This window comes from Chrysemys picta, chromosome 1 (genome assembly GCF_011386835.1).
Source record: "Chrysemys picta bellii isolate R12L10 chromosome 1, ASM1138683v2, whole genome shotgun sequence".
NCBI lineage: Eukaryota > Metazoa > Chordata > Testudines > Emydidae > Chrysemys > Chrysemys picta.
In genome coordinates this window covers 255,201,839-255,228,843 of record NC_088791.1, presented here as the reverse complement: position 1 = coordinate 255,228,843, position 27,005 = coordinate 255,201,839, and the positions used below count along the sequence as shown (strand labels likewise).

At 42.1% G+C, this 27,005-nt stretch overlaps 1 protein-coding gene across 6 annotated transcripts in view; it reads right to left on the bottom strand.

The window, feature by feature from the left end:
* Positions 1 to 25,919, bottom strand: part of TMTC4 (transmembrane O-mannosyltransferase targeting cadherins 4) — a 75,987-nt gene extending 50,068 nt beyond the window's left edge. For 2 of the 6 annotated variants that reach the window (XM_005303881.5, XM_042843635.2), the window contains exons 1-5: positions 25,781 to 25,919; positions 22,693 to 22,908; positions 16,430 to 16,545; positions 13,113 to 13,329; positions 9,296 to 9,383 (exon numbers count right to left, since the gene is read on the bottom strand). In XM_005303881.5, coding sequence (XP_005303938.1) covers positions 9,296 to 9,383; positions 13,113 to 13,329; positions 16,430 to 16,545; positions 22,693 to 22,854 — 583 coding nt within the window. In that variant the 5' untranslated portion in view covers positions 22,855 to 22,908; positions 25,781 to 25,919. Of the gene's footprint in view, positions 1 to 9,295; positions 9,384 to 13,112; positions 13,330 to 16,429; positions 16,546 to 22,692; positions 22,909 to 25,660 lie in introns of those variants that run through there. The other 4 variants (XM_042843637.2, XM_065592360.1, XM_042843636.2 and 1 more) reach the window with 4 other exon arrangements.
* Between the last annotated feature and the right edge of the window lie 1,086 nt (positions 25,920 to 27,005).

Genomic DNA, 27,005 nt, shown 5'->3' with positions numbered 1-27,005 from the left:
CTGCACAGTTGAAGTGTCAGAGTCCAGGGTGTTGGCAGGGTTCAGAGGGCTGAACTACGCTGATGGCACAGCTTGGTCAGGTGGTTGTCAATTCAAATGCACAAATTATTCAGGATGTCCAGACTAGATGGCGCTTTGAACTACACCACTACATCTTCAGCAGCTTTGTTCAATCCTAGCCGGAAATGGTGGCGCGGTGCTGCCTCGTTCCATTCAGCATCCATGGAGAGACGGTGGAATTTGGCTACGAATCAACACCCCTACTGCAGCACTTGAAGTTTAGCCTTGGCAGTTCAAGAGCGGTGAGGGTCAGCAAAGATCACGAACACTGCTTGAATAAACCCCTCCAACTGGCCCAGGAGGGCGGGACTGTTCCAAAAGGGCAGATGCCTAAGCCAAGACTTCCCCAGTCGATAAATTAATAAGCCCAACCCAAGCCTGGTCAGTAGGGAACAAAGGGGACATAAGAACAGGAGCCAGCACTGGTTCAGGAAGGCTCAGAATTGGCTGCGATCAGAGTCAAATTTTTCTGGCAGCAGGATCTTCAGTTCCCAGAGGGCTGGAATTGGGGCACCCGCTGATGCCCCCTGCAAGTTTCATAGAGCCCCTACCAACTCTGCTAATGAAGGACTGGCCTGGGTGGGATCTATGTCAGCAAGATGGCCTTGTTGTTTTGGGAGGCTGCTCCAACTGTTAGAGACTGGGCCATGGGCGGTATGTGGTTAAAGGGAAAATTCAGTCTACTGATTAGAGCTGGGTCCACAGTGGGCAGAGGCCAGGAACGAGTCAAGAATCAGTAGCCAAATGCCAGAGTGTAATCAGAGTCGTAAGTCAGAGGTGGAGCAGAGGATCGGTACCGAAGACAGGAGCCGAATGCCAGAGACTGAGGGTCAACCAGAGTCGTAAGCCAGAGCAGAGGATCAGTTCTGGAGAGGTAGGAGCCAAATGGGAACCGAGGCTGGAGCAGAACAGAGCAAGAGCAGGGACTGGAAGCAGGAACTGGAACAGGAGCAAGTGCAGCAGCAGGCATGATATGCACTGAGCAGGCAGAGAGCTGCTGTTGGGCTTAAAAGTCAGCCACCCTTCCTGACCAATCATATGGTCTCATCAATCAAGTAGCCTGCTGCAGGCCAGCTGTACTTGCTGGGTTGCCAGTAGACTGCTTCTGCTGCAGACCCTGATCCCTGACACCACCTGGATAGTCTCAGCCAAACAGAAAGGACTTTATTTGAAATACGGATAGTATACAAGCAAACAACATAAAAACAAGCCAAATTCATCTTTGGGGTAACTATGCTGAAGGTTTTGATGAGTGAACCCAGGGATGCATTTGGCTTAGTATGTACCCCACTGAAGGGTTATTCCAGTCCAGCATGGAAATACAGACTTAGGAAACTGAACGACTCTGCTTACTTGAAAGAAAGGATGATCCTATGATTAAGGCATTTGACTAGGACGCAGGATATTGAGTTCAAAGCTCCCAGCTCTGCCACAGACTCCCGGTGACCCTTGATCTCCCTGTGCCTTGATTTCCTATCTGTAAAATGGGGGTATAATACTTCCTTTCTCCCACGCTTTGTCCAGGTTTCCGCTTTAGATTAAGATCTTTGGGACAGGGGCTCTCTTTCTACACGTAGATAGAACATCTCAAATAAAACGGCCCAAATCCTGGGCCCTCCAGGTGCTATTGTAATATGACGAATATGAAACAAATGCAAAATTAAAAGCCTCATTATAAAGGATTGTAGCCAGTTTTCAAAGATGAGTAATTTCATGTGTGAGTATCTACTACTACAAAGAAAGTATCTACTACAAAGAAAGTTTTCAAATTGATAGCCACAATAGAACAAGATTATTTTTCTCCATCCTTCTATCCTCATCACATACATATGGGGGCAAAATTTCCACATGAAGTAAGATAAAGCTCATGTTTCCCCTGAGCATGGATGTGTGCTCCTATTGTGTTGTAATGCCAGAGGCCAAGGGAAAACCAGCTCAAGTTTCCAGCTCGAATTGCCAGTGTCCCAGATAGATGCTAACATCACACCTATTTTACATTTGTTGTTACTTTTTTTTTTTGCTCTCTTATACACACAAGAAGCAGAGACTACTTCTTGGGCACACCTTGATTCTCAGAAGCCAGAATCATCTCAGCATTCCAGGTATAATCTGGTTAAGTACAAGCACTCCTAGATGTTGAAAGTGCTCAGCATGAAAAGAGAAATAAAAATCAAGTTCCTCTCCTTTATAAATGCAATTCTAGTCCTTTTATTTCCTCTTGCTCTCTCAAAAGGACAGTACTGTACTCTAAGATTTAAATATACATTTTCTTGTGGTTTTCCTTGGGTCAATAATTTTTATTCTTCATGCAGAAGTGTCAGTAGTGAGCTAGGCTGGAAAAATAGATCCAGAAGAAAGTCACTTAGCAATGCCGTCAATTAACTGTTGAACAGCTTTCTGAAAATGTAAAACATTGTAAAGTATAAGTGCTAATAATTATTATAAGATACACATACCAACCGAGGTAATCAATTTAATGAAGCACATTCCCTTAACATTGCATTGCTTCCCACTAAGATCTTCTGTCAGAAAAGGAAACCAATCTTTGGCTGGCACCTGTACCTAGTTGAAAGCAGAACACCATATTGTGAGTGGGCATAGTGCCACACTAACAGATGGGTATGATTGTAAATAAGCCAAAGAAACAAAGTGTGCATTAAATTCCTGTTCAAAAAGCTGGAAATCAATGCAGTGTTTTGTACTTATACATAAAGAGATCTTAAGACTGCTCCTTCTTAGAACAAGAATAAGGGCAAGAGTCCAGGTGACCGAATGACCAACCCACGTGAGCTGGAGAAAAACCACTATGGGATGGTCATCCATTCAGATTACTGTGGTAGGTGAACATTTCTAAGTAATACTGCATACACCGGGTGCGCCACACTGGAATTAATTGACCCTAGGCTTTTCTACTGCAACTGATGGACAGCTTGGATTTTAAGGTGACAGCAGCCGTGTTTTTGAGGGGACATACCGCAGCACTTAAGAAAGCAAAGTTAACTCTTCTCTTTTGGAGAGACCTCACATTTATTATTATGGTTCAACAAGAGAAAAAAGGTTAAGCAATGTCCTGAACCAATAAGCCACTCAGGTTTTGGACTGGCCAACCAAACAAGGAAGAAAGTATCATCTAGAACAGGGGTTCTCAAACTGGGGGTCATGACACCTCAGGGGATCACGAGCTGTTAGCCTCCACCCCCAAGCCCCACTTCACCTCCAACATTTATAATAGTGTTAAATATAAAAAGAAGTGTTTTAATTTATAAAGGGGATTGCACTCAGAGGCTTGTTGTGTGAAAAGGGTCACCAATATAAAACTTTGGGACCACTAATCTAGAGTGCATGACCCAACTACATAAAACAACCCACAGCCCTCTGGTTACCATGTGTAGTTTTCTTCTTTCCTTTCTCAAGAAAAGATCTGTCCATTTTCAAGCTCCATCACACAAGTCTCAGCTGACTAATTTAGGCTACCTTCCCTTCAGCTTCAGAGACCTGAGGTAAGAACTCCAAAGAGACCAGGATAGTATCTGCAATTGGAATTTAACCTCACAAATTTCCTAAGACCAAGACCTCTTCATTCATCTCCAGTTCTTTGGCTCCATCTAGCACTGCTGTTCAGTTCAGCTACATATTCTTAGGATATCTACACTTCGAGCTAGGGGCGGAGGGTGATTTCCAGCTCAAGCAGACACACTCACATTAGCGCTCATCAAGCTAATGCGCTAAAAATAGAATGTAGCCACAGCAGCACGAGCTGCAGGAGAGGCTAGCCACCCCCATTACGTACTCATCCAAGACCCTGCACGTGTGCTCAGTGAAGCTAACCTGCTCTGCTGCCGCAGCTATGCTCTCGTTAGCACACTAGTGCGATAAGTGCTAGGGCGAGTATATCTTCTCGGGTGGGAGTTGCACCTCCAGCTCAGTATGGACATACCCTTAGTGACTAAACTAGAGCAGGGAGTGCCATTGCCTGTGAGGTCCTAAAGGATCTGTGTATCCCAAATATACTTAAATTAGGGATTCAAGCGTAAACTGCTCTACAAGGGGATCACTTCATCTATCACTAAGGCTGCGATTTAGTCATGTGTATTTTTCGTAAAAGTAAAAGTTCAGGTCATGGGCAATAAACAAAAATTCATGGCCCATGCCCTATCCAGGACTTGTACTATAAATACCCCTGATTAAATCTTAGTTGGGGACGTGCGCGCTGCTCTGGGGGGGCCGGAGGAGGCCTGCTGCTTTTGGGGGGTGGGGGGGAAGAGAGACAGGGACAGCAGCACCAGCTGCCAGGGGCCACCGAGCAGCGGCTTCTCCAACTGCCCCCAGAGCCACCCAACTGCTGCTGCTCTGGCCACCTCCGGGGCCGCTGCCGGGAGCCGCCGAGCTACAGCTACTCCCACCATCCCGGCTGTTGCTTGGGTGGTCCCTGGGGCCAGCCACACTGGCCGCTGCAGATGTCACAGAGGTTGCAGAAAGTCATGGAATCCGTGACAGATATGTTATGACAGATATGGAGCCCGATCTATCATTCACCTACAACCATGTCAGGGGAGAAATGCGCCACTCATTTCATACTACATAGAAAAGCTACACCATTATTTTAGACAGGAAGAGGAGCAATAAAACAAGGCTGAGATTTTCAAAATTAGCCATGCACATAGGAGACACCTGATGTGCAGACACATGAACTGCACACACCCCCCGCTCTGAAAAATCAGGCCCCAAGTGTTTAATGGCAAAAGAACAGTCATCTGCCAACTGCAAAACAACTAACAGAAATAGTTCACAAAGTCTGCTTCAATACTATAATGGTAATCTTCACATAGAAGAGATGAATATTTCCAGTCTAAACAAAATATGAGTAGTAGAACCACGCAAATGCAAATCACTCTACTTTACTTGGAATGTTATACCACATTAAAGACAGTAAGAGGTGGGTGGAAAAGAATATTAACCAGAAACTTTAAACTTTGAATAAAAAGCAAAAGCAGAACAAAGTCACTTTTAGCATGTGCACAATATAGGAATGAAGGGTACGATCCTTTGGTTAATATCTTGGCCAAATATTATTCACATGCAGTGAATCTCAAGTTAATATCATCCCACATCACACAATTATCACAAATCCACAGAGCAAAACACCCACAACAGGATTGATTACAGGGCTGAGGACAAAGCAAGGCAGGATGAACATTACAGATCTCTCTATTAATTCCCCTAAGTACAGTGTATTAAAATTCAACCAACTTAAAGTCAATAATTTACAACTGTCCTACAGGATCTACTATATCCAAACAGTTGTCAGCTCTTGCTTTTTCCAAAAGCCAGATTCGATTTTCAGTCCCAGATAAATGTGTTTTAAAATAGAGGGAGAGAATGAGAAAATGGATTAGTAGCCATGCAAATATAATGATATTCTATGGAGGAGTTCTAGTGACATCGAATACCATGAAAAGGGAATAAGAGAAGTTTAGAGCCAGGACACACATGATCTAATTATACCCTATATCCTGATGCATTTTTCTTTTAAACATAATACAAAAGACTCCAGTTAAAACAGAGTCTGTCTGTCCGACAATCCAGACAAAAGTCACAAGTAAACAAAACTAGACAAGCGTGCTAGAATATAAACTGCAAAAAACATTCTTCTTTCCTGAAAGTTTTCCAGGTTGACAACTTCTACTTTCCCACACCCCTGGAACAGCTTCAGTACTTCACCACTCCCAGGCAGTGCCAGCTCTCTCTCTGGACCTTATCAGGTCTGACTCCCAAAAATGTAAAAAAGACACCTTATTGCTTAACAGGTCTGTTCTTTCTAAATATTCAGTCGTATGCGCTTACCTTGGAGACAAAAAAGTTTTTATGGCTTTTTACTCCTGCATGCCCTGCAGAATCACCACAGTTAAGGGGACGTCTATACTGCAGCCAGTGGTGTGATTTGCAGTTCAGCTGCAGCACTAGCTGTACGCTAGCTATCTCTCTCAAAAAAAGAAGCGAGGACACTGCAGTGGACACTAAAGTGCCGGCTGCACAAGTGTGCCTGACCCCCAGGGTACGCACTCAGTTGTGCAGCTGGCATATCAGCAGAATTGTTCACAGACTCTGATCAGTGTGAAAACCCACTAAGGCAATGTCAAGTATCACTGAGGGCCTAATTAGGTCATCTTTATTACTGGCGAAGGTGTGTGGAAAGAAGGAACCCAGCTTGAGTCTAAGGAGCCTGAGTTTGCAGGGATATTTGGTGAAGGAGTGGAACCCACATCTTTTTCCTTACAAAAACTACATTTGTTCTGAAAGTCAGTCAAACACCAAGGCATACAGTGGCATTTTACAGTCACTTTTCAGGCTAGAACTCCACTTTAAGAGCAGAACCAGCCTGTGCCAACATGTGTGTAACCTGGAGGGGGGAGCACCCTCCTGCACCTGTGCTCCTCCTGTCAACTTCCATGCGGCCTGCTACTGCTTTCCACAGTATCTCACTACATCTTTAACAAATATTCCCTCATTTATGACTTCCCAGTCTGAATCTGATACATGAGCTGAGGCAGTTACGAAAGGCTCCTAGGAGAAGGCAACTGAATTCAGATTTTGGGAGAACCATGAGCAGAAAGCTTGGATACAATTCTTGGGCATGAAGAAAGCCTCGATTGCTTTCCCCAAACAGTGCCAAAGGTGGTATGGTGAGGGCCATTATGAACTTTGGGAGAGCTGAATTGGCCTGGAAGATAAAAGGCAGGCAGATTGGGCTTTCCCTGATAAACCAGCTTAATAAAGACTAACTGTATCTGTTAACCTTGAATATTCTTAGAAGGTCACTAGTAGTGATGTAATGCCGCATCCATTCCACACAACACACTGTTTTAAGTACTCTATAGGAGTCTGCTAAAAGCACAAGAGTCAGCATTTTCAAAGATTAGCCCCATAGCCACTGCAAGACATTGCTTAAGAAAACAGAGTTCCCATCTTCTGACCTCAAGGGACAAGGATGAGGTTAAGGAAAGATGATACTGTTTCTTTCATGGAATTTTTCTCCAGCTTTACTTTTTCTTTCTCCTGTCAGTAGTACCATAAAGACAGTTGTCTGCAATTCGTCGTTTCCAATAGATTGTCCAACCAGTACTCTGAATACCCTCTACACAATGAAGGGTTCCCCCACTACATCGCTGGCAGAGGTTTCTGCACAAGGTGGCTAATAAAGAAACCAAGGCTTCTTAAAACAGCCTGGCTAGTCTTTTTGTATTGCACAAATATTCAGACTACGTAGGATCAGAGCCTAAACATTCTTTTCAATAATTTTCAGTCTACTCATCATAGTAAAATTATTTTAAAGTCTCCAAGAGTCATGCTAATTTTTTGTTCCTGTGTTCTTCTAGTGGCGTTCTACCTCTGCCACATATCTACCAGCATCAACAAACTGGCAGACAAGTCTCATATAGGGTCTTATTGCATGCACAAAGTTGTCTTTAATTTATTTGATTTAGTACAGAGTGATTGCAGGGAAATCTAGCATATAGAATCACATAAATGTAGATCTGGAAGGGACCTCAAGAGGTCATCTACTCCATCCCCCACACAGAGGCAGGATTAAGTATACCTAGACGATCCCTGACAGGTGTTTGTCTAACTTGTTTCTAAAAACCTCCAATGACCTTTCCTGACACAAATATGTAGCAAGAGAAGTAAACAGAAAATACAAGATGGTGTCTGGACTATTTATTGTGACAATGATGGTGTAGAGTTTCCTGATTAAGCTCAGTTTAGTTGGCTTAGTCACCAGCTACACAAACATTTAGAAGTGAACAGCAGCCATTAAAAATCATTTAAGTGGCCAGTAGTCTCTCATATCTTAGAGAAGTATTATAACAAAGTTCTTCTATCACAGCACTCACAGAGCCACTAAATAGGGCCTTAACCCCACCCACATTTCTGGCAGAGGCACATTAAGATGCTATAGCCAGATTTTCAATGCTCTGTACACATATGTATAACTTCATAATCAGACATTAATGTATTCTTTTAGACACCTCTGTTAAATAGGGCCCCAAGATATTTTCTCAAAGCAAAGTATCTGTACCACCAAATTACTTTCAGATCAAATACCACAGCAGAGCTCGCTCGGAAGAGTATCTCTGAAAGGTCTATGCATGTTAAAATAATACAGGTGATGTGAACTAAAGCCTATGGGCCAAATTCAGTACACCTTAAACATGTTATGGGCTTGCTGAAACCTTGTTTTAAGTTGAGTTAAAACTTTGAGATTGGAGGGTGCATTTGCACCCATCAATTAACATAACTGTAATGATATATTAATCACAAACCTGCAGCTAAGAAAAAAGGGTTATATGAACCTGCCCAGGAGTCCTGGATTGTGAGAGTACAGGCAGTTTTGCTGAGTATTGTTTTGAGTAAGCGGAGAGTGTATGTGAGAGAGAAGGCAAAAGAGGACCAGAAAGAGAGAGAGAGAGAGAGAGAGCACCTGAAGAAATACAAGGTGAAGACTGTAAGCGTGGTATGACCCCAAGAGTAGTAGTAGTCTGGATCAGGGTGCTGGCTGACAATAAGCTTGGGCCTGTAAGCTAAGAAACTTTTCCTTTTGCCTTTGGCTCCTCCTGCATTTGGACAAGCAGGATATTTTTATTTATAAGGCATGTACCAACTCTGCATCAAAAAAATAGACTGCATCATCAACCTTTTCTCCCAAATGGAACATTTCCAGGACTCTGAACCTTAATTAACTGCTTGGGTCAAAAAGGGGGTAAATGCACAAGCACTTCTACTGAATTCAGAGGGACTAATCACATAAGTAAAGTGAGCGGGACTTGGCTGTATATTAAAATACAAGTAGGGCTTATAAAGTTCATTCTAGTGTAAACAATTCCAGCATAATGTTGACAAGCATGCCAAAGAGATTAAAATAGGAAAGTTAGCCTGTCAATTTATACCCAGAGATATCTGTTTAAACTGATTTATTCCTTTATGTTCATAAAAAATAAGCCCTGTTACAAAACAAACCTTTTACATAAAATGTCTCTCTAATGTACAACAGGAGTCAGGTATAGAGTTTCTCTCATTTCCTCTAGTGGCATATACCTGTTAAAACAGATCTTCTGTATTTCCTGATAATTTAAACAGCAGTAAAAATAGTTCATGTCAAGTTGATGGTTTAGTTTACTGTACTTTACAGAGGCTGTGAATAAAATAATTACACAAAAGAGGCAAACATAATGCTTACTTTCTCTAAAGGCTTTACAGTAGCCAAGGAAAGACAACAAAAAGAACAGGGCACACAGCAGGTCTGCTCTGCCAACAATCCCTGCAACCTTTGAAAAAAGAAAAAGAAAAGGATTTACTTTGTTTTTTCTTTAAAAAATATTTTTGATAATACGTGAGGAAACACAGAAATATAATTCACTGAAAATATGAAATGGACATATCATTTTGTGTCACTTTCATTTCTGTAAATTGTTTTAATAAACTTTATAAGACCATGGGCATTTTCCCTGATTTTGGAGGAATATTTGTTTGTCGACAGAAGAAGCTGGTAGATGGTTTGGCTTTTACTCACTGAAAATTTACTAATATTTAAAAAAAATGGGGGGGGGGGGGAGGATTGTGGGCATGATCCGAAGCCTATTCAGGTAAATGAAAAGACTGTCATGGAACAGGCTGTATATTTGTATAATTCTTGGACAACTTTTGGGCCCTAGCAAACCTACAGCTGTGGAACCTCAAACCAGAAATTGAAAGAATCTCAGCTTTCAGAAGAGTACATATTACAGCTGAAGGGAGAGGGTGGAAGAGGACCTAAAGATCTTCCCCCAATCTCTACACACACTTTTTATATAATCTGAATCAGTTACATGTGGGGTACCTTCCAAAGAATCACCTAGTCTCACTAACAGTTCTGCTATGTTGGGGGAAGAACCCAGGCAGGGGGTCTGCACCTGTAGGTCGGGATCCAAAACCCTGGAGTCCTTCCAGTGACTTCAGCAGGTTTGGCTCAAGCCTTTAGAGTGCTGGAGCCCAATTTTGCTGGAGCCTCTGGAGCAGCATAGATCTTTGGAAATAGGATTGGACCTACCAGTTCTCCTCCTCACCCCCTTATTTAGGGAGGGGACTCAAAGACTACAGAGGCTACTCAGGCTATGCTGCTGCTCTGCCATTTTTTGAGGAGTGGAAAGAGGTGAATTCCTCCCCCACTTGCCTCACTGGAGTTCTCTAGTCTTCTCTTGGGCAAAGCACAGGGTTCAGAGTGAAATGCAGACTCTGGAGCAAGGCTGTGCTACTCTGACATGAGTAAAGTGCATCACTTAAATAGAAATTTTGAAGGCTGAGAGGTCTAGTGGTTTGAGTGCAGGACCAGGGGACTGATCGAAAGCCCATAGAGTCAATAGAAAGATCCCCCTGATTTCAAATGAGCTTTTAATTCAGGCCTTTGGGGAAGAAACTGCTGAATTCTAATTCCAGATCTGAAAGAACCCCTGTGTGGCTTTGGACAAGCCACTTAACCCCTGCCTCAGTTTCTCTATCTGTAAATTAAGGATAATAGTATTTCTCTACCTCATAAGGGTGTTGTGAGGATTAACTCAATGGCTGTAATGCGCTTTTAAGGTGAAAGTCAAAGTGCTGTTCTGTTTCAGGAACTGTTATCAGCTAATGACGTAAAAGAATCAATTCTAGAAATAAACATCAATGTGTTACAGCAAAGGGCCTGGTCCTCTAATACCTATTGTCTCATTGACTTCAACAGCACTCCTTGTGTGAGACAGAGGTGCAGGATCAGGCCCATAGCCTCTGGTCTTAAGGCAACACACAGTTTTAATTTTATGATCAAACTAGCTATCAAAGTTCCATGCAATAGGGAATATTTTAATCACTCATGTTTGAACAGGAAGAACACATTTTTTGTTTTTTTTAAAGACAAAACTATACAGCAGAAGTACTTACCTGCTACTCAGAAAAATCATACTGACATAACAAATTTTATCTTCAGACATTACCAAGACTAAACTTTTCAATATCCATTTTACATATGAAAGCTTTAAAATTCCTTGTTTTTGAACATACCAAAAAACAAAACAGAAAACTGACAAACTCTTCACAGTTATCATGTGTCAAAACATGCCATCTAATTTTAGAGACGGGTTGTCATGATTTCAAAGCAACTGAGTTTTCGGCCTCCTGGGAGGTGCTATTTGAGGGGTGAGAAACGCATGCATGTATGTGCTGGAAGCACACAATGTCTTGATTGTTACAGTTAAAAATATTGAGTGTAAAAGATTTACAATTCATTGTTTAGCAGATTAAGTACATCTGTGCACCATCTGATCTTAGAAAAGACATGTTTATTTTCAGCACGCTAGGTTCTTCTTTCCAAAAATATAAACAAATTTTTATAGTTCCCAATCCTGCAAGCTCATATACACAAAGAGACCCCCCTGAGCCCATGCAGATTAGTTTGCAGAATTGAGGCCTTAGTAACATTTAGAGCCCAATTTAAACAAATATATGTAACAGTTTATATTATCAAGGACTAGGTAGTAATTCTATTGTTCAGGCTGCACTGAAATTTCACGGATTCCCAGGTGCACAGAAGCTGCACTCTCCACCACCTTTTTGCCCTACATCTGGTCTTTGGGACAGCCAAGAGCAGTTTTCACCCTCACGTAACTTTACACTGGTAGCCATGGTTCTCTAGATTGCTGAAATGCAGAATGCTCTGGTCACACTCCTTACTAAGGGTGGGGGACAGGAAAGCCTGATGTAGAGCTCTGTACATAAGGATCCCCCTGCACAACAGCAATTCCCCAGTGGGCTGTTTAATATAGGGGTCCCTTTCTTCTTCACCATCAGCATTGCGCAAAAGGGATGGAGCAGGGCCAAGGATCTGGCTCAAGTGGTGGAGTAAATCCCTTTGCTATGTATGGAAAATAATGTGCACCAAACTTAAGAGCACTTACTTCTAGGGCAGAGACTGAATGTTAGAATGAAAACTCTTCAGTAATTTACAATGGAAAGGCAGTTAAAATGCCTCCTGCTGGATTATGATTATTCATGAATTTTAAGGTCAGAAGGGACCATTTGTGATTATCTAATCTGACCTCTTGCCTAACACAGGCTATAGACTTCCTTGAATTAATTCCTCCTTAAGTCCAATAACTACTGTTGAACTAAAGCCTATCTTTTAGAAAAATATTCAGTTTTTAATTAAAATATTCCCATTAATGGAGAATCCAACACAACTCTTGGTTAATTGTTCCGATGGTTATTGACCCTCACTGTTAAAAACGTGCACCTTAGTTCAGTCTGAATTTTTCTAGCTTCAACTTTCAGCCACTGGACTTTGTTATTTCTTTTTCTGCTAGATTCAAGTGCCCGCTATCAAATTTTTGTATTTTTATTGCAGACTAATCAAGTCAGTCCCTTAACCTTCTCTTTGTTAAACTAAATAGATTGAGCTCTTGCGTCTATCGCCATATGACTTGTTTTCCATTCCTTTATTCATTAGCATGGCTCACTTCAGAACCCTCTCTAATTTATCAACATCTTTTTTGAACTGCAAGCACCAGAACTGGACACTGTGTTCCAGCAGTTGCTGTACCAGTGCCAAACACAGAGGCCATAACCTCCCTGCTCCTAGTTGAGACTCCAGTTTATGTAAAGCAAAAAAAGGAATTAACAGTGATTAAGCCCTTGCATGCAGTTTATTCATGCCTCTCCTCTACAGTTCATGAGATAGCATGTCCAGCAATGTATTCTTTATCCACTAACTAAAGCTGGATGGCCTGAAACAATAATGTTTATCTATTGTACTTTACATTTTTTGTCCTAAATAGTGACTTGCTCTGAAGACTCACTAACTTGTGAGCGTATTAACCATAATATTACATGATTCTCAATGTAATACATGCAAAACTGTAATAGATACTCTGTGTAGTAATGATAGATACAGTGTGTAACTTATAAGAGTGTTCCAAGATTAATTAGCGTTGGTCAGGAACTTTGGAGATATAAAACATTATACAAAGATCTAAGTATTAGGTACTTACACATTCAGTATGCACTGGATGCACAGCAAACAGTGAAGCAGCTAGAAGAGATGCTTTTGGAGCAAGGTTTAGCCTTCTTCCTTTACTGCTGTATTGCAGCCCACCCAATAATATCGAGAAGACATCAACCATTAATACAGAGATAGCACAATGCAGTATTATATTGATGACATGAAAACCCACTGGGTGAAAGCCTCCAGCAAAAAGGTAATTAATTCTACATAAAAACAAAAACATTGAGATTAAGAGTCAGAGGAGAGCTTGGAGACACACAAAGAAAAACTAAACACTCCTGAAGAAAGAGAAATAGCCTTTGCACGAGAAGCTTAAAATTAAAAGTACATTTTAAATAATATTTAACACACCCACCTTACCATGGTTCTATCTCCAAACATCCCTGTAGGCTCCTACCCTGCAGCTATCAGGCCCTGATCCTTTCCCAAACAGAGGATTTCCCTACAGAATAACACCCATGCCCTCAAACCAGTGCCAATTTGCACCACCACTACCTTTACAAGATCCCAAATGGGAAACAGCGACTGTGGCTGCTTCTCAGTTGGTGCCATAACTTTAAAGTTGCATGTTATAATAGTGCTCTGGGACACAACCCTGTGTAAAATTAGAAAGCTGGAGAGTCCTGCAGAAAAGCAGCCCAATCTCCTGGAGGGCATCTTTGAACTTCAGAGATAGAGTGTGCACATGAATGTTCCTGGGGGTGCGAGCAGGAAGGATGGTGTAAGATGACTGTTCTTTCAGATTATACCTTAAAATAAATGTTTAAAAAAAACAAATTCCACATCACTCACACACTGAGGTCTTAACTGACTTGCAATTACCTAAAGACCCCATGAACTTTTCAGTTTAAAAAAAAAAAAAGATTTGTCATAGGATCTTTGGCCAAAATTTTTCCAGTGTGTATGGCCTACTCACTGCTGGGTTTTCACTCTCCACCCCAGTAGTGGCTGCATTTCAGTGGTGCTCTACACATACAGTTAAGTGATGTACTTTGGGATTTTGCACAAGGAAAAGGCACAACAAATTATTATTTAAAGGGTGTATGTGGAAGCAGCATTCTTTTGGGGACAAGGAATGGGATTGCGGGTGGAAAGAGGTCAGGAAAGTAGGCTGGAGAGGTGTGAGAGGGAATTAGTTATGGTCAGGCTGTTTGGATAAAGGTCCAGTGTAGGAGCTTATTCTGGGTAGGAAAGCTGAAGGGGAAAAGTGTACCACAATTTTCTGTATAATACAAGCAATATGCTAAAAACATACAGAAACTTAACTTAGATAATGGATTTCACCTAGTATGTCTAGCCAACCTGCATCTGGCATAAGTGGAGTTCATTAGAATGATCTAACCTGTTATAAATGTGTAATACACATAAAAGCAAAGTCTTAAGAGAGTTAGGGAAGGCCAATTTCTTGCTTGAGGAAACAGCATTTTACTGGCTACCTCCACGTGCTCCTCTACGGTTTCAGATTTTTAAATACTTGTGCGTACATTTTCTGTTTAAATTAACCAGGGTGTTATTGGAGTCAGAATGAGCCTCAGAGGCCGCAGGAGGAAAGGAATAATTTTATAATGTACGTTTTATGTAATATATGGAAGCCTGTAATAGGCATTTCAAACACAGAGACATTTACATTATTTGTATTACAGTGGTGCCTAGATTGGACTGAGATTGGACCCGATAGTGCATGGTCACAGCCCTTCCTTGACCATGCAGGGGAGGAAAGGAAAGTAAGGTTCCATGCAGACTCTTCTCTCACCATTCCAGCTGGAGTCACAAACTGAGCAGGGGAATACTTGCCCAATACTCCCTGCTGAGAGCAAGTGGGTGGGGAGGAGTCCTGGATCTGCCCCCTTTACTCACCAGGGGGAGTGGCTGGCCAGGCTCACAGCATGCAGTAAGCAGCTCCATGACAAGGGTGAAGTTACTTACTCCTTTCCCAGGCAAATAGGGAGCATGGATGGAACTCAGTCTCCTTGGTCTGCTTGTAGGACAGTGCAGCTACATCCACCCCCCACCCCCAAGTAGACTGTAAACTGTAAACTTCTACAATCTAGCCATTGAGAGAAAGTCCCATGGCCCTTGCCCCAAAGAGCCTATGACCTAAATGGACAAGAACAAGGCTGGGAGTGGAAACAGACGCACAAAGAAGCAAAGTGACTTGCCCAACATCACTTTGCAAGTCAGTGGCAGAGCAGGGAAAAGAATCCAGGTCTACTGATGCCCAGACCTGTGCTCTATTCACTGAACCACGCTGCCTCCAGTACAGCTATTATAAGAAATCAACAATATATGTACAAAGATACTTTCCTGCTATATATTAATGTATATTAAAACTGTGTGTATTGGGGGGGGGAGACAGGGTCAATAGTTAAAAAACAAACTGTCAAACTGAGGTTAGAGTAGATGGGCATAGATCAAAATGCAACCAAACCCCAGGAAAATGAGAACAGAGCCCATTTTTGTTTAGTTTTATACTTCTTATCTCACTGCATTTTAGCACCTAGATTATAAGCTACTATTATTGATGTTCTATATATACACTTAAGATAGATTGATAAACACAAAGCTGGGCACATAGCTTTGTTCTGTTTTTTAATCTATGTATACATCAACCAGGATGTACACAGTTCAGTCTACTTCCACCAAAGGGTTCTGGTGACATAAATAAATTTCTCTAGCTACATTCTTACTGTTTAATATCACAGCACCTCTTGCCATAGGAAAAAGAAGGGAAGAAGAAATGGAGCAAAAGGGAGAAAACTGGTTTAGATCATAGAAGGGTCTTCAGACCTTAAACTGATAATGTGTGGAAGCTGCTCAGACATTACAGTGATTAAAGAGAAAAGAGACAATTACAGAATCTGAGGTGGGGATACTTTTCTTGGTATATTAAACGTGACTCTGGGGTAAATTTAAGTAGGAGGTATTATATAAACAATTATGAATAATGTTCTCATCTATCCAGACTCCATTTTTCTTCCTACTGGACAGAATTTACACTTATGCAGAGCACCAACGCAAGGTCTATGCATCAATTAAATACCTTGTGCTGGCCCTCTGCATAAAAGGGTGAATTTCACCCTTTGCTTCCGAACCTGCAACAAGCTGTGGGACGTGGGAGTTCACCTGCATGGAGCTTATTGCACGATCAGGTCTTTGGAGTTAAGCAAGGTAGTAGCTGTACTGCAAATAAATTGCAGCAGAGATTTCACTTCCCTCAAAGTCTCTTATTTTCCAAAACAAAAAAAGTCAGTTAACAAAATAAACCTCCAAACCCAGTACTATGGGCACGACACCAGGTCTCACCTGAAAGTCAGGACAGTAAGAGGTCGATATGATTTGTGGCTGGTATTGCTGCTGAGTTTGCCACCCCAAAAGTCATGATGCCACAGGTCACCAAGTGGAGTTTCTGCTCTGAGGTCCTGAAAGAACACACGTTTAGCACCAACATTGTTAACATTTCAATTTAGTTAAAGCAGTTGGAAAGAGAACAGTTACATACAAAGCAAACGGGCACCACCATGACCATATTTTATAGACGACACTTTCTATCAAGTCTTTTAGTGACTGGCTACTGAAACCTGATTGATAGTTCCAAGCCTTTTCAATACCCGCTTCTATTCCTTTAATTATTGTGGACCAGATCCTCATATGGCATAAATCAGCATATTTTCATGAATTTCAATGGAGTGATGCTGATTTCCACCAGTTGATGTTCTGACCCAACAGCTCTAGTGTAAAATATATTTAAAATATCTTTATTTTTGTACAATATCTTATTTTAGAGATAGGATCTTTGGAAATAGGAACACCACAAGCTGTTGCAAATTGGCATTTTTCAACTAGCACCAGTAGGAGAACCATTAATGAAAGCAAGAAAGATATACAGCAAGAACTAAAGATGGCAACCAGTGATTAGCTCTTTTTAAAATCCTGTTGGGTGGCTTCCTTAACTTTCACATAACACCACTCAACTAGCACTTTTTGCTTCTGACATATCAAACCCATCAGCAAGTTCCTCTATGTACCACTCTTCAAGAAAATTCATAGTAGTAGTTAGGAAAGGAATTTCTTAGGTACCATCATGAAGGAAAAATAAAATCACTTTTTAAAAACAATTACAAAATGGAAGTGTACAGTTTGCTTAATCTCATAACTAAGGTGATAAGGAAGCAATTTTGATTATTTCAACTGTAAATGGTACCATAGGAGACTATGTGAAAATCTGAACAACACACATGGATATAAAGGCAGCCCTTTAAAAATATGTTTTTGTATATGTATACGTATGTATATACACACATACACACACCCTCTGAGAAATTTCTGTGCAGCAGCACAGCATGCTTCATATTCATCAATAATTGAAGCTGCTCCACTGAGAAGGCCACCTTACTTCCACCGAGCTCCCATACCTCTCCTCCACACACACAGCGTGCCAAATTCTGCTCTGATTTGTGTTAGTGGAACTTCGTGGGGTATAAATGAAAGCAAAATGTGCCCTTAGTTTGATCCAAAGCCATTAGAGCACCTAAGGGTGAGATATCACTACCAAAAGAATAACTTCAATAGGAGAACGGGTAGTATGGATGCAATCAATTATAGCTTACCTTATTTCCCATTCAACTAACACAGTAGTAAAAAAACCAAACCAAACAACCCAAAACTCCACCATCACCACATGAAGCCAAGTACTGTACTTTCTAAGGGTTATTAAACAATACGTAGGGCCAAGTTTAGCACTGAATTCAGCAGGGACGTATAGGTTGCAACTCCACTGCATTCCTATATCTGAGAGAAAGGATGTTCGTGTGATTAAGACACGGGATACGGACTGTAGAGACCTGAGTTCAATTCTCAGCTCTGCTATAGACTTCCTCCATGATCCGCTGCAAGCCACTTACAGTCTGATTTTCCATTCCATTGCAATTGTTTGCTATTAACTTGTCAGTATATAGAACATGCAAAGCTATCAGAAAGTCTAATATATTTCTTAAATTAAAAGCATTACAATTTGAATACCATCTCTTATGTCAAGATTGTATCGATAACAAGAGGTACAAAATATATTTGTTGTGTGCTAACAGAAATTTTTAACCACCATGAAAAACAGTACTCAACATCATTATGTTCATAAAACAGAATGTGAACTATAAGAAAAAGTCTTGCATGGTCTTCAAGTGCTGCAGCTAGGAAACAGTTTGCACAATTTAATCCGAGTTTATTTTTTATCTTCAGTAGGAAACAAGCAGACAAAGCAAAATATGCAGAAATACCTTGTGATTCAATTCCACTTACTTATGACCTGAATTCTCCAGAGCTCAGAAGTGGTGAACTTGACCACCGAGCATTGGAAGTTTGCAGAAAGCTACACAAAATAGTTTGTTCACCTTCACGGGATTACACACAAAAAAGGGAACTGTTTGCTTTTTCTTAACTGTAAGAACTTCGCATCTATTTGAAAAGTTATGTATGATTTTCTGCATTGGAACAGAAAATGGATACCTAGGAATCCCTAAATATTTGATTAGCAGCAGCCTATGCACAGTAGGGTGCAGAACTTGAAGAAGGGTCAGTTCTTCCACATAATGGCTTACGGAAAAGATGCATTGTGTCTGAACTTCCTGCTAACCCAATGATTTGTTTTGCCAAAAAAATAAATAAAGACAAATCATTGTTGTGCACCAGTAAAAAAGTGGTTTTAAATGACAAGGAAGCATCTGGAAAACAGCCTTGAACACCAATAAAATCCAATAACTGAATGCGCCACGATACGGTAGGCATTGGGCCAACTAACAACATATATTTCATTAAAACAGGAAAGTGAGGGGAGGGCTAGCAAGTTAACAAAAGGGTCACAGTGTGGTACCTAAGAAAATACTGGCAAAGCAAGGCTCAGCAGATCCACATAATGCCTTCATCAGCTGTATTTCACATGAAAAATAAAATATGGCATGTAGTATCTTGCTTAATAAAACCAGCCTTTATTATGGTACTTTCTCTTCCCACCAATTCATAACCCCTCATCTCTACATTTTTGGTACTGATTTAATATTTCTACATATTTATCTAGCCCCTTTATTATAAAGTCCCAGTGGCTCCAAAATCCCATTCAATTTCTAAAGAAATGTGTCAAAATTTAGATAGGGAAATAAATTAAATCTCCGTATTTTCAAATGCAGGCTGAATAAGTAAGAATGAGGTTATTTAAGCAATTGATTTAGTTTTTTCTCCTTGCCCGCAGCCAGAATTTTAGCACAGCTTTTTTATTTGCGTGCGTGTTGATAAACTGAAACAATAACATTTGTCAGGTAAACGTGGAGAGAAGTGGAGGAAGATTACAAGTGTAGAAATTGCATTGAAACAAACTACATCCACCATTGCCTTGGTTTAAATGTCAGTTTAAGAAAATGAAATTGCATCGTTATCCTTCAAATACATCTCCTGGGAAAATGTGGTTCTGCAAGTTGTGTCATTTTACAAATACAATACGTTCTATAATCTTTGTATGTATTTACATTGCAATTTGGCAGACACTCCCCCCGACCCAACATTTTTCTAGCTTAGGGTATGGCTGACTTATCAAGTACACTACAAATTTATTTGAACAACGATAATTCTGTGGGATGCTGAAAGGCAAATTGCAGTAGGCTACCTTTATACTTTCTGTTGTGAAAAAAATACTGTAGGTCAGGGGTAGGCAACTATGGCACGTGTGCCAAAGGTGGCACGCGAGCTGATTTTCAGTGGCACTCACACTGCCCGGGTCCTGGCCACTGGGCCAGGGGGCTCTGCATTTTAATTTAATTTTAAATGAAGCTTCTTAAACATTTTAAAAATCTTATTTACTTTACATACAACAATAGTGGAGTTATATATTATAGACTTATAGAAAGAGACCTTCTAAAAACGTTAAAATGTATGGGAAACCTTAAATTAGAGTGAATAAATGAAGACTCGGCACACCACTTCTGAAAGGTTGCCGACCCCTGCTGTAGATTATATTTTTTCCAGAAGGTTTTTCGGCTACCACTTTTCTCTTCATTCTTTTGGTATCAAGAGAGTAGAGTATCCATATCTATTCCTTTTCTTTTTGCTTCTATGTACCTCTCTTACCACCTCTATCACTCAAACCTCCTAGATCAGACTAGGACCACTCTTATAAGGCCAGGCCCCACCCAAAGGCCCACTCTTGGAAGTTATTAAATGTCCCCTTGGGAGGCATCTCAGGAACTGAGGACACTCAATATCTTACAGGACCACACCTTAAACCATCTATTTTAGGATTTATACTTTAAAATCATGTAGCTTGAAAACTGGCTAAGGGATGTAAACAATGATTGGCTAAATAGTTTTTCAAAAAGAACAAGATTCGCAGTGCATTAAAGACTTTTAAAAAAAAGCAAATACTTTCTTAATATTTTCTACTCAAACAATATTGTTGTATTTGCCACAGGAATGTTACAAGTGAGATGGTCCATGAGACTCTCTCTCTCTGTTAGGCTGGGGTTTACCTTATGAAAAACCTTGAGAACTCTTGCTGAGTGAAACTCACCATCAGCCCATCCTGCAAACACTTCTACGCAAGAGTAACCGTATCCACTTGGCTTCCATCCATTACCCATTGGAGTCAATAGAAAGTCTCCCACAGACGTCAGTGGGTATTAGACTGGATCCTAAGAACCATAATTTGAATTAACTGAAGTCTATGGTAAAACTCCCAGGACCAGATCCACAAAGGTATTTAGGCTCTCAAAATGGTAGTTAGGCACCTAAGTCCAACATTATAGATACCAGTGAGATCCTCAAAACCCCACTTATCTGCTGCCTAACCCTGGAGCTGTTGAAATTCCCTAGGTGCCTAAGTTTGTTGGTAAAGTCCCTTAGGCACCTAAATTTTTGCTAGTGAGTATCCACAAAACAGCCTCAATCCTGATGATGCTGAGCTGCTCAGTCCCCTAGTCCATACCTAAACCTTGGTGGAATTCTCAGACTAGGTGTTCCCCCACCTAACTCATATGTGAGGACCTATTCAGTAGGCCTGCTCAAAGCACACCTAGCAGATCTGGTCAAAAAAGGACAGCTGGGAAAGAGCTGGTCAGGATTTTTTGGAGCTGTGCGTGTGTCTCTTTATACCCAATAGCCCAGTCATTAGAGTACTCACCTGAGATGTGGGAGACTCAGGTTTGAATCCCTATTTGTCCTGATTTGGAACAGGGACTTGAACCCAGATCTCCCACATCCCAGGTGATTACCTAATCGCAAGGGTACTGGCAATAATGGGGTGGAGGCCTCTCACTCCCCGTTTTTCCTACAAGCAAGGGCTGACCTGGCTTGAGTATCTAATTCCAGGACAGGGTTCATGTCTGTGAATCCTGAGCAGAGGAAAGCACCTCCCTCCAATCCCCAGTCAAGAGACTGAACCATTTTTGAGGGGCGGGATTAAGCCCTGCCCCTCTCCTTGGCATTTTCTACTGCCTAGTTTAGGTGACTCCCTGCTCAGCTTGCTGGTTTCTGTGAATCCCTTCCTTAGGTTCCTGACTCTCTCCATACAATGCATGGAGAGCCTGGGTGCCTAACTTAGTTAATTCCACTTGGTGCCTAAACCCCCTTTGTGACTAACCCCCAATGACTTTAATGGGAATAAGACTGGGTCCATAAATAGTCTTGTGTACACACATCCATGTGCACAAGTGTTTTCAGGATCAGGCCCAAACATTGTGCAAATCTAGCCAATTTCACCCACAGTACACATAGCTTTTGTGCATTATTTACATAAATAGTGGCTTACTTTTTAAAACCCTTTGCAGAGACAAATGACCATCATAAGAAAGGAAGGGGGTAAAGGAGAAATTCAACCCAAAATTCTTATTTTGCATGGGTCAAATTTGGGGCCTAATTAAGTTTTATTCATAGATTCTAGGACTGGAAGGGCCCTCGAGAGGTCATCGAGTCCAGTCCCCTGCCCACATGGCAGGACCAAATACTGTCTAGACCATCCCTGATAGACATTTATCTCACCTATTCTTAAATATCTCCAGAGATGGAGATTCCACAATCTCCCTAGGCAATTTATTCCAGTGTTTAACCACCCTGACAGTTAGGAACTTTTTCCTAATGTCCAACCTAGACCTCCCTTGCTGCAGTTTAAGCCCATTGCTTCTTGTTTTATCCTTAGAGGCGAAGGTGAACAAGTTTTCTCCCTCCTCCTTATGACACCCTTTTAGATACCTGAAAACTGCTATCATGTCCCCTCTCAGTCTTCTCTTTTCCAAACTAAACAAACCCAATTCCTTCAGCCTTCCTTCATAGGTCATGTTCTCAAGGTGCCACAAGTACTCCTGTTCTTCTTTTTGCGGATACAGACTAACACGGCTGCTACTCTGAAATTAATCATTCTTGTTGCTCTTCTCCGGACCCTTTCCAATTTCTCCACATCTTTCTTGAAATGCGGTGCCCAGAACTGGACACAATACTCCAGCTGAGGCCTAACCAGAGCAGAGTAGAGTTGGCAGTATCAGTTTAAATAATTTTTTTCTACTACAATTTAAGTCAGAATAAACACAAACCTTATTATTGATGATAGCTTCAGAGTCATCAAAGACAAAATCTCCATCGTAGCTGTTAGCAAAACACATGCAGGAAATGAGTCCAACAATAATTTTAGCCCAATAAGAGGGAAGCACAAACCATGATATTTCATGATCCAAATTAAATTCTGATTGTGCCATTCTGTGAAATGCTTGTTTCGAGTGTGGAGCTGTAGCATTATGTTGGCTGCAAATCTGGAAGAAAAAAATAATAATCATGAAATGTACAATTACATTTAAACACCATTAGCTTTGCTTAAAGAAATGAAAATCATACTGACATGTTTTACATAGGAAAACACGACATCTTACACGAGTGAGATGTAATTCTGAAATCCATTAAGGTAAAAAGGAAAATTTTAAAAAATGCTATCAAAACCTCTTTGAACATAATTTTATATTTCACATTTGAGAAGTAGAAAAGCGTGGTTGACTATGGTCTGAGCATAGAGTTGAGTTATAATCCTGACTCTGACACATGCTACCTCAAAAGCCTTGGGCAAGTCACTCTACTTTTTGGACTCAGTTTCGTTTTTCAAATAAGTATACCACCACCCATTTCATAAACACATGCCTTGTGAGGATTAGTAAATGTTTATAAAGTTCTTTGAGGATGATGAATACCAGTTAGGGCACAATAAACCCAAATACAACTGCGTTGATGCAACATGAAGGGCCTAAGTTTGCAAGGACACCATGTGTGGAACTCACAGGGACTTCAACAGGAAACACATGCATAGTGTTCTTAAAGAATGAGGCCCTACAACTGGTATTCAACAAAGCACAGTCAAGAATAGGGTTGTCAGTTTGGGTTGGATGGATTCCTTGAGGTTTCATCACATGACAATTTTCAATTCCTGGAGACTCCAGGACAATCCTGAAGGATTGGCAACCCTTGTCGAGAAGCACAAACTTAAGATTCCAACTGCAAAGTTCACTAGGTCATGCAGCACGTCATGCATATTTTATAATACACATCTTACTAACAAAGATAAAATAGGCACATAATCAAATATATATTTAATAAGGAAAAAGAACAGTAAGTAATGTTGCCACCCAGCTTTATTAATGCTTTCAAAACCTTAAGTTTTGCATTTCTTGACTTTATGATTTTAACCTGTGGAACCTTAGTGGTGGGTTTTTGCATTTGATCTCCTAGTTTTATTTATTTTAAGAAAGAAAAAGACTAGAGTTTTTTGTCTTGTGGAGTTTACAAGCTCTGCTGGCTTGGCAAATGGAACTGATAAAGTTCCTTGCTCTATAGCTGTTCAGCTTGCAGAGCTTGTCAGCATTACCAGTGGAACTCACACAAGCTCCTTGAAACAGTCTACACATTCCTAACCTGTGTAGGTACCTGCGCGTGTGTGCACACACACACATGCTCCTGAGGTGTGCCCCCTCAAGCCCTCTATTGTGGTACCCAATTCTGTTGAGATACAGGTGTGGAGTGGTATGGATCTGAGAAAGAAAGACAGACTCAGAAGAAGCTATCTAGCAGAGCAGAATAGGCCAACCACTAGAGGCAAAATATATTTTCAAATGTAATCCACTTCTGGTTTATAATCTACTGAAAGATTAAAACTGTAACCCTTAATCAGAAGGAAGCACATACATTGCTACTAACAGCTTACATACGACGATGATGGCCACTACAGAAATACTTAATTAAAACAGATTTCAGCAGCTGCTCAGAATTCCCCTTTCCCAGAAAGTTTCCCCTTAACCAGGCTACTTTTTTCCATTTTTCTCATTTATATTGGTCATTATTTAATAGTACCTATATATAGGACTGGTCAATCTGTGGGGTTTTTCATTACAGGGACAGAACTGTTAAACACTCAAGCATGTTCCCTGAATATGGGGGGAGAAACAATCATATATATCACAGATGTTTTGTTTGTTTAAACGGGACCCAACTGTGTGCTTGATGCCAGGGGACCATACCACCTGGGATCTGACAACACCCGCTCTCTTTTTGGTACAGAGACAGTGCATATTTCCATTTCACTGCTGTGTGGTGTGGCACAGCTAGGGTGACCAGATGTCCCGATTTTATAGGGACAGTCCCGATTTTTGGGTCTTTTTCTTATATAGGCTCCTATTACCCCCCAACCCCGTCCTGATTTTTCACACTTGCTGTCTGGTCACCCTAGGCACAGCACTTAATAAAATATCATTCTAGGGGGTTCCTTTACACGTAGAAGGAAAGTTGCATATTTAGTTACATGCAACACCACATTCCACTAGCTGGCAGCGTATCTAAACATACTGCTAGAGCTCAAGACTCCATTGTAAGAAGAACAGATTACTCTGATATTTGTGAATTAATGAGGCTGCGGTGTCTCAGATGGAATCAGTTGTTTATGCAGGTAAAGAAAACCAGAGTCAGTACTCCGCCTGCATGAGAACGACTCTGTCATTGTACAGACGATGATATCCACACATGGTCCCGCTATAAGAATATAGCTGGCCACGAGCATTGTTTGGGGAATCAAGAAACTTGATCCTAGTTTCCATTCCACAGCAGGGAAAGGCAGACGCAGAGAGCTCGCCCTCTGGAGCCTGTACTCTCCGGAAGAAGGAGGACTTTCTGCTGGGGAAGGCGGCAGCAGGGGAGTGGGAGAAGGGTGGGATGAGACCGGTGCTGAGAGCGCTACTAGCAAGTACAGGAACCTTTGGCCACACACACGTTTTCAGAGCTGTAGCCGCGGCGGCTCCGTGTATTTCTTTTGTCCTGGGAGCAGCAGCACATGAATGACACACGATGTAGCGTGGTTCGTAAGCTGGCGAGGTTTCCATGCTGCCTCCGCCGCCCACTGCAGCAGAAGTCAGGAGCCAAACCCACCCCCTACCTGGCGAGGTACAGAGCCACCCCGGCCAGCCCCGCCGAGCCACCACCCCCCGCCCCTGACCTGGCTCAGCCCCGTGCCCCAGCCCAGCCACCTACCGGGTGCACAGGACACCTGCCCCCCTGGAGCGCCCCCCTGACCAGCCCTGGTCCCTGCGGGCGGCACGCGGGGCAGGCACCACCGCCCGGCCCTGCTCCGGGAGCCCCGCAGAGCTTTACCTGCAAGGAGACGGAGCCGGAGCGGCATCTCCCACCCGGCTGCGAAACTCTGCCCGCTCTGCGCGCCCGGGCGCCGCCGCCGGAGCTGCTGGGGCGGGGGAGGGGCTGCTACGGCGTCTGCCCCTGAAAACATCCTCACTGCCCATTGGCCGGCAGCCTGTCCCCACTCCTCCTTCCCCCCGCCCCGCCCCGGCAGCCTCCTGCGCTCATTGGTGGCTGGCGCTGTGACGCGCCGCGGAGCGAACAGGGGAGGCTGAGAGCGAGCGGAGCTGGCTCTCGCCCGGCTGCGGGAGCAGGGGAGCTGCGCTGAGCCACACCCCTCTGCTCTGCTCTACAGACCAAGGAGAGAGAGCGGGGGGAAGATGCGGCCGCCCAGCCGGCATTGCGCAGGCCCACAAGGCTGCTGCCCTCTGGTTTGCAGATTGCTCCTCATTCACAAAAACCTTTGTCTCGGCAGCACAGCGTGTGTCGCTCCCTTTGCTCTTGTGTGTGCCGAGCTGTGCGGCTGACATGCACGCTGGAAGGACTGTACTCTCACTGATCCGCTTCCCCCCCCCCCCCCGCTTTATTATTGATCACTCTCGTTTGTTTTATGTGGGGATTACAGTAGTACCCACACCCGAGAAGGCCTTTCCCCCAAGGAGTTTACAATCTGAACGAACCTGAAAGGTTTAAAATATCATCTGTTTAGTTCTCTTTTGCTTCACACCGCACCTCTCCTCTTGGAATCATTACACATAGTGGTCCTGGGGAAGATGATGTTATAAACCCATTGCAATAATAATATAGAAAGTTGCTACAAGAGCCAGTTCTAGGAGCAAGTGATCAGGGTGGTTGCCCTGAGCACAAGCTTCTAGGGAGTGCCATACTACTGTGCCTCTTTTGGGGGGGGGGGGGGGCTCAGCCTCTCTGGGGGATGCTGAAAACATCTTCTGCTCTGGCTAGCAGAATGCTTAGGTTCTGTTCCTGCTAGGTTGCCAATTTTGGTTGGATGTATTCCTGAAGAGTTTTATCACATGATATAATCTTTAATTAAAGATTCATCTTTTAATTTCTGGATACTCCAGAACAATCCTGGAGGGTTGGCAATGCTAGCTCCTGCTTGCACTAGTGACTAGGACACCAGCTGTTAATTATGAATTTCACTAATGAGATCCATGCAGACAATAAGATATGCTATTTAAATAAGTGAACAAAGTACATTTGAGGATGCATTCTCCTAACT